At 40.8% G+C, this 17417-nt stretch overlaps 1 protein-coding gene across 1 annotated transcript; it reads left to right on the forward strand.

Moving 5' to 3' along the window:
• The first annotated feature begins 985 nt into the window (after positions 1 to 985).
• On the forward strand, positions 986 to 12565 carry fmnl1a (formin-like 1a). Its single transcript, XM_065964288.1, has 25 exons — positions 986 to 1566; positions 4065 to 4148; positions 4514 to 4600; positions 4710 to 4783; positions 5518 to 5601; positions 5702 to 5845; positions 6796 to 6904; positions 7111 to 7187; positions 7273 to 7366; positions 7753 to 7827; positions 7939 to 8049; positions 8350 to 8499; positions 8588 to 8689; positions 9005 to 9590; positions 9687 to 9811; positions 9947 to 10149; positions 10229 to 10463; positions 10559 to 10627; positions 10713 to 10793; positions 10928 to 11057; positions 11147 to 11310; positions 11401 to 11502; positions 11588 to 11683; positions 11898 to 12012; positions 12130 to 12565. The coding sequence occupies exons 1-25, from the start codon at positions 1381 to 1383 to the stop codon at positions 12192 to 12194; spliced, it is 3348 nt and encodes a 1115-aa protein (XP_065820360.1). The 5' UTR covers positions 986 to 1380; the 3' UTR covers positions 12195 to 12565.
• The last annotated feature ends 4852 nt before the right edge of the window (positions 12566 to 17417 follow it).

Here is a 17417-nt window from a genome sequence, read left to right on the forward strand (position 1 = left end):
GCTTGCAATCAACAGAGGGTGTGACACACATCAACTGCCTCTCCTGTTGATGCACATAGAATGAAACTTAAGTGCTCAGCCCAAACAAAGCCTGACAACGACCCACTATCAATATCTACTCAAAGCAAGTTTCGGGTTCACCCACCTAGCTGACAAGACCTTCCTAGTTTTCAGATCAGAGCTTGGGACGTACAGGTTTTTTTTACCCTCACCTGACTGCCAGTTATATGACCTTACTTGAAATATAATGACTAAAGCAAAATGTACTTCAGTGCTACTATGCAAGTTGATCCGGTTTATAGACAATAAATGCCTCCAAAGTAGTAAAAGTGCATGTAAGAAGTTGGACATTTTCTAATTAGTTCATTTTGCATTCTTGCTCGCTTGGCATTTGTTTCTTTAGCCATGCACACCTTTTTATGCTGTTGTAACATGAGGTGGATGGATCACTCTAGTTAAGAGAAACAGAAGGATGGAGACGGATAACTTTCTCGGCAGCACTTCACTGTCATCCACATTGTTCTGCGACATAACAACCAACACTTCCTTGTTACTCATCACATGTCCCGTCATTAGCCAATCAGAGGTTAGGATGATTAAACTCAAGGCAAACATTATGATAAACACAGAAGCAGATTCAATAATAATATAATTTTGGTCACAGTTACTAGGTGCTACTGCAAACATTAAAACATGTTGGAATATCAATATTAACTTTGTAAACTCAAATATGTAAATAGTTCATTGTATAAATGTTAACTTATTTTTTACTTAAACTTAAATACATGGATTAACTAAAATATATTAATTTACTTGACTTTTAAATCTTCCACTGTGACTAATTTCCAGGCTGCCACCCCATCTTCTACCCTTGTCTTCCACCTCAGGTTCTGTTGCTGTCATGCACAGGAAGTTACTCTTCTGCTTTTTTGCTTCTGTGGTTTCTGTCTATGTTGCAGGGTGACAACACTCCCCTCTCCTTCCTCTCACATGCAGCCCTCAGTATTCAGTCGACAGAGTAGATTTCAGTCAAGTAGTATAAAGAACAGTGCACTTTGGTGGTTCTTCTCGTGGAGCCCAACAGGCCCCATTAAGGCTTGTTGTTTATTCTCAAAGAGCTACAGGTATATGAGAGGACAGACATGAGAATAATAAACCTTCTTCTACCACCCTGTCCTCAGGACTAGGACTATAGGCAGATTCAGTAGACCAGAGACTTCATGTTCCTCTCACTGAAGACTCAAAGACTCTGATTGAGGCCTGCTTGTTTTTGTCATTTGGAGTGGTCACCTTTTACCACCCTATTTTTGGATAGACTAATTTCTTGGTAGAAAAGGTTTGTACACAGCTTTCCTCCTGGATTACTTCTGGAGATTAGTGATGGGGAATGCGGCTGCAGGGGGCTTGGAGCAGGAACCGACTGAGGGACGAGAAGCCAGGAACTCAGTCGGGGCAGCTTCAGGAATGAGTGACCCCGCTCCTACCTTGCAGAAGAAGCAGCCGGCTCCCCCCAAACTGCCCATGCCCCCAGAGAAGGAGCTGGAGGAGCGCTTCAATGTGGTGCTGGTGAGTGGCTGCACCTGAGATGTTGCACTTGATGTATTACTAAGGCTAGCTGGTTTTGGGTTAGAGGCTTTGTGTAGTGGTTTGGATTAATAAGCAGGTGCACATGAATGTGTTTTGGTTGTCACAGAGTGTAATTCTTCACTGTTTTGAAACATTACACCTGCAAACCATCATTTCGTTTGTCTGGTGGGAGAGATACCGATGACAAATGATTCCTACACTTTTAACATCCTTAATTTTAAGTCATTTAAAAAACAGGAATCATCGACTAAATAATGTTAAGATCATTTTGCAAGATTTATGGGTACAGTCTTAGTCTTTCCTTGACTGTTAGGAACATGGTGATTAGCGCCTGCCTGGGGAGCTGGCCCAGAGAGGAAGTTGAGCAACATATTTACAGACCAGAAGACCTGGAAACCAACTGTTGCATCATTCTTTCTTCAGTCTTACAAAAAGTTGGAAAAGATCAAAACTTTTGAAAATTACTTTAGGGACATGGTAAAGGGAAATACATCGAAGTGCTTTTGTTTGGTATTAAGAATGCTTAAACTCTCAACTTGTTGATGTTTTTAACCAATAAATAAAACACTTCATGTATTCAAAATAATAGTTAGAGCTCATATAAATGGCATAGTGTCCTGAAGGATCAGCTTTTTGTTTGGTATACTCGTCTAAATGAGCATGAGACGCTCTAAAAAAGAATTTCCGTAAAAAAATAATATAAATAATAAATAAATAAGTGATGTCATGCTGACACTCAGCCTGTAGAGCCTCCATTAACATGAGTAAAGCGCTCCTTGTCATCCATACGTTATCTTAAATGTAACTTCTTTGGCTTCATTTTTTTCTCCAGCTTGAGCTTTTCTGTCTACCTTCCGCTGGAGAAAATAAAATACACCTTGTACCTGAAGGTCACATGTAAATGCTGCATTCAGTGTCTGCAGATGTGCAAACAGAAGCAGTTATGTTAGCTCTGCTCCAACTGCTTAAGGATTAAGAAACATCTCTTTTCAACAATAAATAAGTGCTCAATAAACTCGGTTTCATGACTGCACTGCCATAAAGTACATTAATGCTGGTGTTTATATTGTTATTATTAGGTTCAACACAAGGCCTTACATTTTGAAATAAGCCTTGAACCTTGCAGGACCGCTGCTGATATATGTCATGTAACTTATGCAAAACATTTAGAAACGCCCTCTTCACATATCACTTAGCAACTCATGCCCCCCAACAAACAAACACACACACACACACACACACACACACACACACACACACACACCCATCTCCAAGCATGTACCCGTCCACTTGTTGGCATTTTTTAAATCATGTTATAGGTGGAGCTCAGCAAAGATGCCGAGATGCTTGCAGTTTAAAACATGTGTGATTTTCTTTTTCTTTGAAAAGACACTTCTGAAAATAACCATGTGGTTTCTGAGTTTCATAACATCTTTACCACTCAGATGATTAAGAGTGGTAACCTGTTCCATTTTGTTCCAACAACCCCGCTCTCAGTTTTATGAAAGTATGACATCACTTCCTTTTCCTTTTTTTTTTTAACAAAAACATCCATTACGAAATCTAGAAAGAGGTCATTCTATATCCTTCTTTTCTGTGAGAATTTATCTTTTTGAAGTTTGTGTAACCACTTTTACAAGGAAATGAGAAATGCACCTTCTCTTTTTTATGTTGGTTTTTATTAGCATTACTTTCGCTTTTAGTAAACAATGCAATTGAATATAAACAGTAACCTTAACGTGAGGTTGTTGTTTTTTTTAGGTGTGGTAGTCTTATAAAGACGTAAAGCCAACAGAGCCACCCCTCCCTTAAGAATGAAGCAGCAGTCTGTTTCCGTTTCTGCTTTTCTCTTTGAGAGCGCAGAGGAAAAAAAATACAAGCATCACCACTTGAAAGTGCAAACAGTTAGACCTGAAGATCAACGCCCAGTGTCAACTGAAATGATTAGTTTGGTAAAACAAAACCCATAAATAATACTTCACCTGTTTAATGGAACCATGTATTCACATGACAGATGTTGAGGATCATTCTTGCACATTGTACGTTTTAGATATTATTTGTCCACCCCAAAAAAAAATCAGCAATTACTTAGTGAATAATGTATGATCCAAAATGAGCTTTATTAGGCTCTTTAGACTGGGGGGAGTCATCTCTATACAAGGAGGGAGACATTTCACCCTGGGCAGACAAGACAGATCAGAATGAAACAATGCTTCTTTGGCCTGACTGTGTCAACTCCAGAGACGGCTGAGTCAACCTGAACCAAACCGGTGTAGGTGGGGGTTTCTGTATATATATACCTGCTGGCCGCCATCGATATATACATGTAAACCGTGAGTCCCCCTTCTGCTCTACTCACAAGGTCGATCTGTGGTTTGGTATATTTGGATATTTATGAAGTCTTGTGTGGAGCTTTAGAAGAGAAAAATGTTCAAGTTTGAAATTGTGAGATTTGGTCGTCTTATTGTCTTTTTCAGAGCTACATGAACTTACCTCCAGATAAACTGAAGCTGTTGAGCCAGTATGACAATGACAAGAAGTGGGAACTAGTGTGTGATCAGGTAAGATTTAACAGGTAAACATTGATAAATGTCATTAAACTGAAAGGATCCTTGCTCTTTTCCTCACACTGGGGAAGCGAGCACACACACACACAAAAAAAAAAAACCAATCACCTGAAATGGATGTGTGGTGATAATGTGTGAAACCTTGTTGCACATTCTCTGTGGTGGCAACCTATAGAGGCGTTGTCTTGGAAACAGAGAGCGGTTTGTGTCTGATGTGTTTACTAGCACTGACAGTAATAGCTACAGATGCTGTGCGCCTGTAAATGTGTCTCAGGTGAAGCCCAACTCTCTGCTGAAAATATGAACTCGGTCCAAAAAGCCTATTTTAACGGAGCGCTCTATGAATTCTGCCTCCTCAGGAGCGTTTCCAGGTGAAGAGCCCCCCCTCCACTTACCTGGCTAAGATCAAAAGCTTCTACCAGGATCAAGGAGGAGTGTCTCGCAGAGTCAGTATCAAGCATAACCTTCTTTTCACATTTGACACACGGTTACATATGGTTACCTTCTTATCTAATCACAGTGCTGATTTTATTCTCACCCCTGCTGCATCTTTAGCTGAAGAAGCGGATACAAGAGGCCACCCAGGTCCTTAAAGATTTGGAGATATCACTCCGCACCAATCACATCGGGTAAGACAGAAAAGTGATATTTATGTTATAATTTGTTGTGTAATGTTTAGTTTTTTATTTCCTATTCATTTTATATTTTTTAAATACAGATTTTATTTTTTAATATTCAAAATTATTTTCAGTTTTCATGTTTTTATCGTGCAATGAAGCGGGCACCCTTTTGTCTGTTTTTCTGCTGCCAGCTAACAGTCTATTAATAGTTTGTGAGTCTGATGGCAGAAATGAGTTTTGCACTGCACATGTTGTCGGTCATATGCACGAGCATATTTGTAAAGCATTGCTTTATAGAGAACAACACAGGGCACCTTTGTTTATTAAATGACGTTTTGAAGTATCGGGATGATTATTGGGCTTTAAACACAGTTTCTTTTTTTTTTAAAACTATGTTTTAGGGGAATTGTTGTTATAAAGTTGTGTGATAGTAGCAAATTAAATCAGAAAATAAAAAAAGTTTCAAAACAGTTGCTATTGACAGTTTACTGGAATGACTGGTGACATTACATTGCAGGTAAAACAGAACAAGAAAGGTTGAAACAGTATAATCAGAGGGTAATGGCTCGAGTCAGAGTGTGTTAACGTGTTAATGAATCAAAATCGCTTTTTAAGAGATTTTTCTTTTCAAGTATCGCAGTCAGGGTTTATATCCAATCAGAGCACATAATCACTAACAAACATTGGTAAAATATTTCTCTCTGAGTGATCTTCTTATAATCCACATACTTTCATTTCCGTAGATGGGCTCAAGAGTTTCTTAATGACCAGAACAAAGGTTTGGATGTTCTTGTGGAGTACCTGTCCCATGCACAGAGTGACGCCTCGTAAGTAACACCAAGAACTCTTAAGTAACCGATGACTCTCCTTCAAAACAATACTTTATTAACCTGGATGTTTTTGTTGTTGTTGTTGCTATCTCTTTAGGTTTGATGTGGACAGTTTTGAAAATGGTGGCACCCTGTCAGACAGAGGAAAACCTGTGGAGAGGTCCATGGAAGACTTGACAAAAAGCCCCAGCAGCTCCCAGTCACACGGGATGACCAGAGCTGCTCGCGCTCTGACTGTCAGGTAAGAACAACTCTTAGCATTAATAGATACACCTATGGTCAGACAAGGGAGGGTAATGGTGTAATGGTGAGATATTTTAGTACAACAGAGTTGTTCAAATGCAAAATGCTTTGTATTTGCCAGACTGGATCAAAACGATCATCATCCATTTCTCCATATCTTAGGGTTTTTTTAAAGTTACTTTTTAGGACCATTTTGCCTTCATTGGCTAGGACATCTGAATAGACTTAGAAAACACTGGGAGAGAGAGGGGGGGAGTTGAAAATGCATCAAAGGGTTGACATTGAATCTGAACCCACAGCATCTGTGACCACAGCCTCTGTACATGAGGCGCACGCGCTAACCACTGAGCTTAACCTGAACCCTATCTGAGGGATTCTTTATCTTTTAATTTGATTATTTAGGTGTTATCAAACATTATGACAGCGCAAGTAGACCAACCAAATGCTGATGATATGTAAAATCTGAAATTAATTGTGGCGAGAGATAAATCTATGGGAGCATTGCTGGTAGCGTGCTCTTTTTCTGCTGCTTCCTCATGAAATTGCATGATCATCTACCTGCTATTGACACCAGCTTCTACTAAAACTAGGACATTCCAACCGTCTGGCAAATATCCTGATTTAAAGATGTATTTTTTTGGCTTTTTGTGTCTTTATTGGAGAGGCATGACAGTGGATAGATTCAGAAATTAGGGACAGGGACAGTGGGGAATGGCATGCAGGAAAGGAACCAGTGTCGGATTTGAACCCCGGCCGCCTGCTTTGAGGACTATAGCCTCTGTACATGGGGTGCGCACCCTAATCACTCGGCCAACAGCGCCCCTACAAACTTTTTTTTAAATGCATCTTATCAGTTATCGGCCTCAACTACAAAACATTTACTCACACAGTAGCTTCTCTATTTTATAAAGCATGTATTCATTTGTTCATATTGATATCCCTCTACAGAATAAGCTCCACTCTAGGGAACAAGATGCACAAGAAGTCCCATACATCATACCAGAGAGATGATGTACATGTGTGCATAATGTGTCTGCGAGCCATCATGAACTACCAGGTGAAGCATGAATTGACTGTGTTTGCTTTATTGTGTCTTTTGCTCTTAAAGATGGGGAAAGATTTTTTTTTTGCCCACTGTTGTTTTACTTATGTGAGCTTTTGCCCCTCCTTATACGATTTAAAGTCTTCCCTGAATCTTTGAACACATCAGCTACGTATATGTTGGCCCTATGTTTATCCTTTGGTTTCTTCTCCTTTTTAAAGTCTGGGTTTAATCTGGTGATGACTCACCCTCGCTGTGTCAATGAGATCACCCTCAGTCTCAACAGCAGGAATCCCAGGTTAGTGTCAATGAGTAGATCAAGTTTGTATTTTCTGTCTGTCTGTCTGTCTGTATCCATATCTAACCCTCCTATTCTGCGGCAGGACCAAAGCTCTTGTGTTGGAGCTGCTGGCTGCTGTGTGTCTCGTCAGAGGAGGACATGACATCATTCTCTCTGCTTTTGACAATTTTAAAGAGGTGAAATTTGTTTTTATGAAGTAATTTGCTTTAAATTAAATGACAACTCAGTTTGACTTTGACTGTTGCAAGCACAGTCAAGCCATTGTTCCACACTTCCCCTCTTTGGTGACTCATCTTGCTGCTGACACAATCCAGCCCTCACATGCACTATGGTCATAATCGTTGCACATGGGGAACAGTCATAAACATTTTTGTAGTTCAAATGCCAGTACAATGCACAGGTTCAAATATATCCTCATTTTTTAGTGTGACTGAGATCAGGTATCTCTTTGTCATGGAAAAAGACTTTTGCATTTACGACTCGCTTGCGTCCCCATTCGGACAAAAATAAAAGTGATTTGCAAAGTAGCATGTTTCAATAAATAAGTTTCCATCTTTTTCAGGTGAGCAGAGAAAGGAACCGTTTTGAGAAGCTGATGGAGTACTTCATCAATGATGACAGCAACATAGACTTCATGGTAGGTCCATAAACATGTCACCTCCATACTGACTGACTTTTTTTAACAGCTACAGAGAGATGAGATTGTGCATGTTCTTCAGAAATAATCCCCCATTATGTCTGTTTCCAGGTGGCCTGCATGCAGTTTATTAACATTGTGGTCCATTCAGTGGAGAACATGAACTTCCGAGTTCATCTACAGTATGAGTTCACTCACCTCGGGCTGGACAAATATCTTGAGGTGAGTCTGTAAAAACGTCTCAGAGTAAACCGCTGGTGTCTGCAGGTCAGTCTTTATCAGTCAAAAGTTAGAGCTGCTGTAGTTGATACTCTTTAAATCACAACAGATCCAGCCACAGAATGAAAAGGGGGCACCTGCAGCAATGAACTTATTCAGTGAAAAATGTCTTAAAGGCACAGCACACCATTCAGCACCCAAAAGAATAAAAATATGTTTGCAATAATTACACAATTATTCTTTTTAATGCCAATCATAAGATTTATTTTGTTAAAGTTATTATTATCTGTGTTCATGTGAAAGGGTCTGAAGCTTACAGAGTCGGAGAAGCTGCAGGTGCAGATCCAGGCTTACCTGGACAATGTGTTGGATGTAGGAGCCCTACTGGAGGACGCTGAGAACAGAGGAGGGGTGCTGGAGCACGTGGATGAACTGCAGGAGCACAACTCACAGGTCAGACACATAAATGGGAAAAAAAAAAAAAAAATGAAGATGAATTTGTAAAAGTTGTGATGTTGAAGGACTGTCGCCTGTGTCTTAGCTGAGCGGTCGGCTTCAGGAGATCGAGAATCTGTCTGTAGAGAGGATATCTGACCTGGAGACTCAGCTCATGCAGGCCACCAAGGAGACCGAGCTGCTCAAAGTAAGTATGCTGCTGTATGACAGGATCTATGTGTAATGACACAGATAAGCCAAGGTGAAGCATTCTCACATTGATTTGTTATTAATGAGTGCAAAGGAGTGAGTCTTTACATGACCTCAATAATCTCAATTAAGAAGTACATTCAAATCAAATCACCTTCAGTATAACATTAAAACGAGGAGAGTAATTGCACTTTTACCTGCAGATGATTATCCATAGATGACACGCAGTGTTTGTCCACACTCAAATGTCTCCTTCAATTCTAAAGAAAGACTGTTTTTGTGCACCCTGTGTTTACAGTTTTGTGTTTTTCAGGAGAGTCTGAGAGAGTCCTGTTCTCAGGTCAGCTCCTTGCAGCAGAGAGAGCGAGAGCGGGAGCTGGACAGGGAGCGGGAGAGGGACAGGGAGCGTCTGAGCACCTCCGCCCCTCAGATGTCCTCAGAGCTGGAGCAGAAGATCCAGGAGCTGCAGGACAAAGGGTTGATTCGACTGGGACGCAGCGCCTCAGGAGGTCTGGACGTCCAGGTGGTGCCTGTGACGGTGGTCGAATACATCCAAGCACCGGCCTCAGCTGACCCTCCTGCTGCTGCATCCTCTGTCACTGATTCTGAATCCCAACAGCCCAGCTGTTCAGGCCCTCCACCTCCACCTCCACCTCCTCCTGGAGGACCAGGGTCTGTTGCCGCTCCACCTCCACCTCCGCCACCTCCACCTCTACCAGGAGCTCCCCCACCTCCTCTTGCTCCTGGAGGAGGTCCCCCACCTCCACCTCCTCCTCCTCCTCCTCCCGGTAGTGGACCCCCACCTCCTCCTCCTCCTCCTGGTTCTGGACCCCCACCTCCACCTGCCCCACCTGGTGGCGGACCCCCACCTCCTCCTGGAGCACCAAATGCTCAGTCTGGTAAGCGTTTTTGATTTTAAAAAAAAGTGTGGAAAGTTGTCAAGAGTCAAGTTCTTCTTCATTTGATTTTTTTCCCTCCTCCTTTTCTTTCTTCAGGGCTCAAGGCAAAGAAACCCATTCAGACCAAGTTCAAGATGCCCTTGTTAAACTGGCAGGCCTTAAAACCAAACCAGGTGACAGGCACAGTCTTCAATGAACTGGATGACGAGCAGATCTTAGGGGTAAGAAGATGCCACCTCTAATCTTTTTTAAAATGTTCACTCTACTGTTTTTTCTTTTAGAAAACTTGGCCTTTAAAATATAATATTATATAACTTATAATATAAGTCGATATAATGTTTAACTTCCTGCATCAGGAGCTGAACATGGAGATATTTGAGGAACAGTTTAAGACTCGGGCACAGGGTGCTCCAAAAGACCTGTCCAAGATCAACAAGAAGGTACTCCAGAAGGCCCCCAGCAAGACCACCCTGATTGACGGCAATAAGGCCAAGAATCTGGCCATCACTTTACGCAAGGGAGGAATGAACCCATCAGGACTCTGCGCCGCTATCGAGACGTATGTGCTTTATTGGAGACCTTCCCCCTTCTCTCTAACACATTCCAACTGGATGACTATCATGACTCTTTTTCGACAGGTACGACCAGCAGTCTCTGTCCGTAGACTTCCTGGAGTTACTCGAGCACTTCATACCGTCAGATTTCGAGATGAAGCTGCTTCTGAACTACGAGAAAGATGGCCGCCCGCTCGAGGAACTGACTGACGAGGACCAGTTTATTTTACGCTTTGGGAAGATTCCTCGTCTAAAGCAGCGAATAAACACTCTCATCTTCATGGGCAACTTCCCAGAGACTGTCAAACGCCTGCAGCCGGTCAGTTTGTCAAATATATTACAGTCATTATTGACTGGCCTCTGAAAATACTTTAGAAATTGAGGGTTCTCATTTTGTTTTGACCTCACCCACAGCAACTGAACTCCATTATTGCTGCATCAATGTCCGTCAAGTCGTCAGCCAAACTGAAGAAGATCTTAGAGGTAATTAAAGGATAATATGACATGCAAGTGTATCTTCTATGTCTTTTGAGTTTTCTCACAAGTCTTCTCATGTGTTCCCTTCCAGATTATTCTCGCCTTTGGAAACTACATGAACAGCAGTAAAAGGGGCGCCGTTTATGGGTTTCGGCTGCAGAGTCTGGACCTTGTAAGTAGCATTTTGTTCTTCTACAAATCAAAAGTTCAAGCAATAAGCATTCAAATGACCTTGAGCAGTCTCATTCTTTTAGCTGTTGAGTTATTTTAAAACTAATGAAAACTTACCAACTTCACCTTTTTTAGTTGTTTGAGACCAAATCAACTGATCGCTCCCAGACGTTACTTCAATTCATCACCAGCATCATCCAGGAAAAATACCCCGACTTGGAAAATTTCCACACCGAGCTACACTTTGTAGACAAGGCAGCACTTGGTATGTTAACACTAAATAGATCGTCTGTTCTGTAACCTGTGGTTGAAATTGAGATTTGTTTCACACTTACTGGTGTTTTCGTTCTGCAGTATCACTGGATGGCATTCTTCAGGATATCCGCTCATTAGAACGAGGAATGGAGATGACCAAAAAGGAATTCCTGGTGCAGGATGACAGTCCTGTGCTGAAGGAATTCATTAAAACCAACAGTGAGCAGCTGGAAACTTTCATCAAAGACAGCAAGACAGCGCAGGTTTGCCTTTCACACAACTCTGATCACATAGATGTATATCTTCCTTTGGATGTATTTTTCATCCAGTTGTTGTTCTTCCTCTCTCTCCAGGAGGCGTACTTCTCTGTGGTGGAGTATTTTGGCGAGAACCCCAAAACCACACAGCCTTCCATGTTTTTCCCGCTGTTTGTACGCTTGATAAGGGCCTATAAGGTGAGAATGTGAACTAGCTCTCTGATACTCATGCACAACAAACGCTGCATGTAAGGCTAACTGTTTTGCCCTGGATTAAACACAGGCAGCACTGCAGGACATCGAGCAGAAAAAGAAAATGGAGAGAGAGAGCAAAGAGGGAAAAGACAACATGTCTCCAAACAAGCCTGGGGCTCAAAAGGTAAATGATTTTCTGAAATTAAATATCCAATGTTTTTTTATACCCAGGTATCATAATATCATAATAGCTTTTGGGTTATTTGAAAGGTTAAGTTGCTTGGGAATGCTACATCCAGTGTAAACCAACAATTCTGCAGTTACAACACATGTAACTAAAGCTCTGAGGTGGTTGTTTCATTAATCTTAAATGCTTCTTTTGATTCTTGCACCATAAGGGGCCTATGATGCCTAAGATGCCCCAGATGGACCTGATAGCTGAGCTGAAGAAGAGGCAGGTGAAACCACAGGTACGCGAAGGGAAGGATGGCGCCCTGGAGGACATCATCACAGGTACGGTAACACGATTCCCCCCTGCAGGAGATGATTGGGGAGGTTTTTAAGCATGTGTGCTGCATGTTAGACGTCTATGGGATGTTGAATCTTGCCTTGTCTTTTCCCCCGACTCAGATTTAAGGAACACACCGTTCAGGCCGACAGATGGTCGTCGGCCGGCACAGCGCCAGGACACTTGAGCTACTTCTGTTCAAAGACTTTTTTTTTTTTTTAAATAATGAAACGGAACCACTTATAAGCATACAGATAAAAGAACAGGATTTAAACTTTCTGTATATAGTTTATGAAACATATCTATTAAGCGATTTGGCAGTGTGTATTTTTGCAAACATTTTAGCGTGAATTTGCTGTGTAAATAGAGATTGAATTATTGAATGTTTCTATTAAAAACGTCCATGAATTTGATTTCAAATCTGTTAAAAAAAAAAAAAAAAACAATTTTGATTATTACTGTGTTGCCTCATGGCTTTGTATGCTCTAAATTTGTAGTGTTGTTATCTATTCAGTATCAAGACAAACTTTACTTTAAATAAACACACTTTTGAACCAATTACTTTTGTTTTTCTTTACAAAATGAGAGTTTTTCCACAGTGTGAAGGGTTTATAAAGCAAGATGAGACGCCACCAGTGTACAAGAGAGCTGCACTTTATTGGACACACAATCACAGCAAATTATGTACAAAAGAAGGCAGGGTCAACTGCCGACTGTCTTCTCACAGGAAAAACACACATTTCTCACAGAATATCATGGCATCCACACTGATAAATTAGTATCTCCAGTGTCAGTAGGCTTTTAAATTTATATATTATCATTATATTATAGATCTATTTTCTGTATTATTTTTGTTCTTATATCACACTACTCTACAAGTGGGAGAATCACTCAGTGGAAAGAGTGCACCATCACTGGTGGCTTCTCTGGTTGGGGTGCGTTCAAGCATTCCGAATCCTTCTAGACATTCAAACACTCTCGGCCACTATCATCATCCTCATGGTCACATAACGTCACAGTAAGACTGAGCATGCCTGTGTCACAGATACCCAAACATCTGTCTCATTCCTCCGTGTTTGGAAACCACTTTTTCTCTTTCTCTCTCGATCTCATTTTCTTGGAAAAAAAACATGTAGACAACATTTTTTTTTCGACTGCACCGTGCGATTGCTTTGAGACTATTCATGCATTGTTTTGTATATACCTTTTGTACCCTTTGCCATAGTTTATTAATAAAACATCTTCTTTTGGACATAACAATTTGAAGAACTCGCTAGGAATGACTCGGCCTATTTACAAGTCAATTTTGTTTTTCTACTTTTGATGCCAAGACTTTTGAACATCCACACATTCATGTAAAAACCTCATATACATACTATATAGAATGTAGGTTCATTATAAAAAAAAAAGATAAAATGGCAAAGAGAAGACAAAACTTTAAATTCATACAACTCTACATGAAGTCCTTTACTGACCCATCTTGGTGGCTTGAATATCTTTTTGTGGTTTAGCTTTGTATGCTACTTAGAGCCTCTCAGTGCAACAACTGGAGCTAAACAAAATATGCTTCCAACTGTTGAAAGTTAAGAGCCTGCTGTCTCTGAATGCTGAGTACTGAGCATCAACATTCACATTTCTACCACTCAGGTCCACATGCAAACATGACACAGAGGGACATTAAAGCCATATACTTTCTTTTGTCAAAGCAGCAAGGCTCTGTGTAAAGCCTTTGAGCAATAAACTGACCTTTCACAGTAGTACCCATGATACATCTTTGTTTCGGACCATTCCTTCCTCACTAATACCGGCTGAATCACAAATACAGGATGGGGTAAAACAGAACAAACTAATAAAATACCCCCCTCCAAAAAAAAACAAAAAAAACAGAGCACAGGTTCAGAAAACAACCCCTTAAAACAAAAAAAAAAACTTGTAGCAAAATAAGTCCCTAAGCACAGGCACTGGTCCAGCGTCTCACACCTCATAAGAGATCCTTCACATAAGGAGGCGAAGGTGCGACTGAGCTGGACAAGCGTTTTCAGGGACAAGCTTGATCATAAATCAAAATGACATAAACCCTTAATCAGTGTTCATAACGAAAAATCCTAGAATTAAAAAAAGGAACATCAGTGTATTTTACAGAGAGTAACTGTTATCTATACAGATATTTTTAAACAAATATAAAAATGTTCTGTGTATGAATAAATAATCTCAGTGTGAAATGTAATATCTCTGTCAATGACTTAAAAAAGAAAAATCTGTACAAAATGGTCACTAATATATAAAAACTGAAGAGATGATGACATTGTACAGTATATAATTGAATCTAGGCCTATATATATATCACACTTTTCTTCACAATTATAATATCATACACAAACATCTCACTTAGATATATTTATAGATGTATATTTCTTCTAGTTTTCATTTCAAGTTTGCATGAGTTTTACTGATTGCCAGGGGCATCCACCGCGAGTGTCTTCAACATGCCCTCCAAAGCCTCCGGCCGTGTTGCAATCACAGCCAACTAACACTTGTCTCGAGAATATTATTCCAGGGAGCACTATCACGCATTTCTCGGAGGTTTCATCTCAGACTTAACTTGGGGAAAGCAGCCGAGCGTGAACACTTCCTCCCCAACGCTCACCAGACGCGATTGCAGCGAATTTAACTCCGAGAGTTATGGATTGAGTGTGGAACAGCATGAGTAAGTGAATTCCTTTCATTTGACTTCACTCAATATGAAACCCAGGGCTTGAACCTGCCTGGCAGAGCTACAGAGCGCCCACGGTGAGGCTTAGAGTCGCAGTGCTGTGAGCTTTTTGCACATTGTTAGAAATCAGGGAGAGTTTAGTGAAATGCCACCGCTGCAACCTGACACACTCTGCATTTCAAGTGCTCTTTTCTTTTTCTGCGAGAAAATGGGAAGAAGCCCATTCCCGCAGACTCTTCTTTGGGTAAAAGTGTTATTCTGTCATTGCTGCTAATCTAACACTGTAGTAGAAGATCATTCCTGGCAAGAACAAAGTCTTAGAGGCACTGGGAGAAACATGGTAGCAGGTCCTTGCAGACAAACAGGCCTCCCTCAAAGGCAAAGACCACTGCCTTGGTGCAATTGTAAGAGTGCTAATAACATACTGAACACTTTCACTGTTCATGAATCAAGGCCCATTAAACCTTATCCAAGGCTAGCCTTAACTGACTGGTGTTCATTTCACAGACCAAAGACAAAGCAAAGTGAAAGGGGCTAGGGAAAGAACAGCCGCTTATTGGCTCTATGACTGTCAGACACTTCCTCTCATCTCTTTGGGTCTTTTATATCACAAGCCCCCTCAATGGCCTTATTAAAGTAGCCTTCAAACACATGTCCCCAAACTAATCCCCTCTCCTCAAGCTGCCGACTCTTTGACACGAGCTCCTTTTGCACATGTTTTAATCTCAATGCCACAAAGAATTGATTTCACACAGTTATTCTAGAGAACGTCTGAGAAGAATATCACTTCTGTGTCTGTGACTGGCTGTTCAACCTTGTCGCCTCCCCAAGTGGGCAGCCTTAAGGCGACTACGCAGGAAAGGGAGATTCAAAGAAAAGGTTCCTTGTGCAGAGTGTACACTTAGGGAATCACGGGCAGGCCTTTGATGTGCTTTAACTTCAACTGCTGTTGTTAAGGCCAACTAGAGGCCTAACAATCAGGACTGTTTCCATGTTTAACAGGAGGAAAAAGAAACCAAATGAAGCAACAGCAATACTGTCTCACAGTAAGAAATATCAGGGATCTTCTTTTCTTCCTTGAAGAAACATTTGGGGCTTTGTGCTTGTCACAGTTAACCAGATTCAAGGGGTCAAAATTAGAGGAAAGAGTTGCCTATTTAACAGGAAACACTCAGGGGTCAAAATGTACTTGATATTTCCAAATGTGTGCTGACTAACCTTCTTTTCATTTCAAACACTACTCGAAAGTTGAAACAGTGTGAGAGGTGTTTAAGTGCGATCATTTCACTGCTGTGGAATTTGCATTTGTGGAAATGCATTTTGTTCTTGTTCAAAGACGAAATGAGACCTGCAAATTGCTGAAAACTTTGAACGCTTCATCCCAGCAGATAACCTTTTAAGTTCAAAAGCAACGGCTGTCTCGTTAGAAACTACTCCATCCGTCGGATACTTAAAAGAGTGAAATCGTGTCCTGTTTGATGTGGCAAATTGAAGCAGAATGCTCTTTTTTCAGTTATGCGACAGCTGTGACTTAAAAAGACGAATCATCACACACTTGGTGGCTGAGACAAAAACGTGTAAAATCCATGCTTCTGCAAACAGCGTCATGTGTGACAGCTATGTGTGTGTGTGTTGAATATCACTGTGTGTGTGCTATAGAAGCGTTTTTCATGTCAGGCGCTGAAATGCAAGAGCAACCTGTAGTCTTACTGCAGAAACATCCTGATTGTCATAATTAATTAACATTGATTAATTAATACACATATACAGTTATCCATCAATGATAAAAGTTTTACTATTGCCCCCCCCCCCCCTTTGTTGTGTCACTGTTCCTCCAGTTTCTGTTTTCAATAGAAAATGTGCTGATGTTACTCTACTTGCTACAATGTGCTTTTTTTTCAAGTTAAAAGGGAGTTTTAAAATGTAAAATCTTCAATAATTTGTTCTTAATTTTTGATGCAATAATTTCTTCTTTTTTTTTGGAGTGATGGATGTAAATATTCAAACAGTACGGCATGAAATCAAAGCAGGCTCTCAGATCAGACACTGGTCTTGCAACAAAGCACAGGTCAGAGATCAGGATGTGAGACCATCATGTAAACTTGTTACAAAGTGTGAACAAACAGAGGGAAAATATAGCACCAGGTAAGAGTTTCAAACACAGGCCACACAAGAAAAAAAAAAAAAAAAAGAGGTGCCACGAATGCCCCTTCAACACAAAACAGCTTTTAAACCACAATCACCTTGATCTACTTTGTTTTGTGCACATTCTGTCAGGTGATGCAAGTAACTGAGAGCTATATTACCCTGAACACACACAACGACGGGACTCACTTGATGATTATTGCAGCTCCATTTTTCTATGATAAAAGTCACAGTCTGAAAAAAAAAAAAAAAAGATTTCTACTCCACTAACATCCCATAGAGTGAGGGTACAGTGTGCACATGGCTGCTACTGTCGGTAAACCCATCCAGACCATTTCAGCTTAGAGCCTTAGAGCAGGCCACGGATAAGGAGGGGAGGCCCTTTTGTTGAGAAGAGGCCTCATTTGTGTTCTCTCTTACTTGCAAACTGGCAGTATAACGTTGTGGGAGAACTGCAGAGGAAATATGGAAACCAGATCAGAGCTGGAAAAACCCTCCAAGAAAAAAAAAAAATGTCCAAGAAGAATGTGACCGTGATCATTTACAGTCCAG

Source organism: Labrus bergylta, chromosome 16 (genome assembly GCF_963930695.1).
Source record: "Labrus bergylta chromosome 16, fLabBer1.1, whole genome shotgun sequence".
Taxonomy (NCBI): Eukaryota; Metazoa; Chordata; class Actinopteri; order Labriformes; family Labridae; genus Labrus; species Labrus bergylta.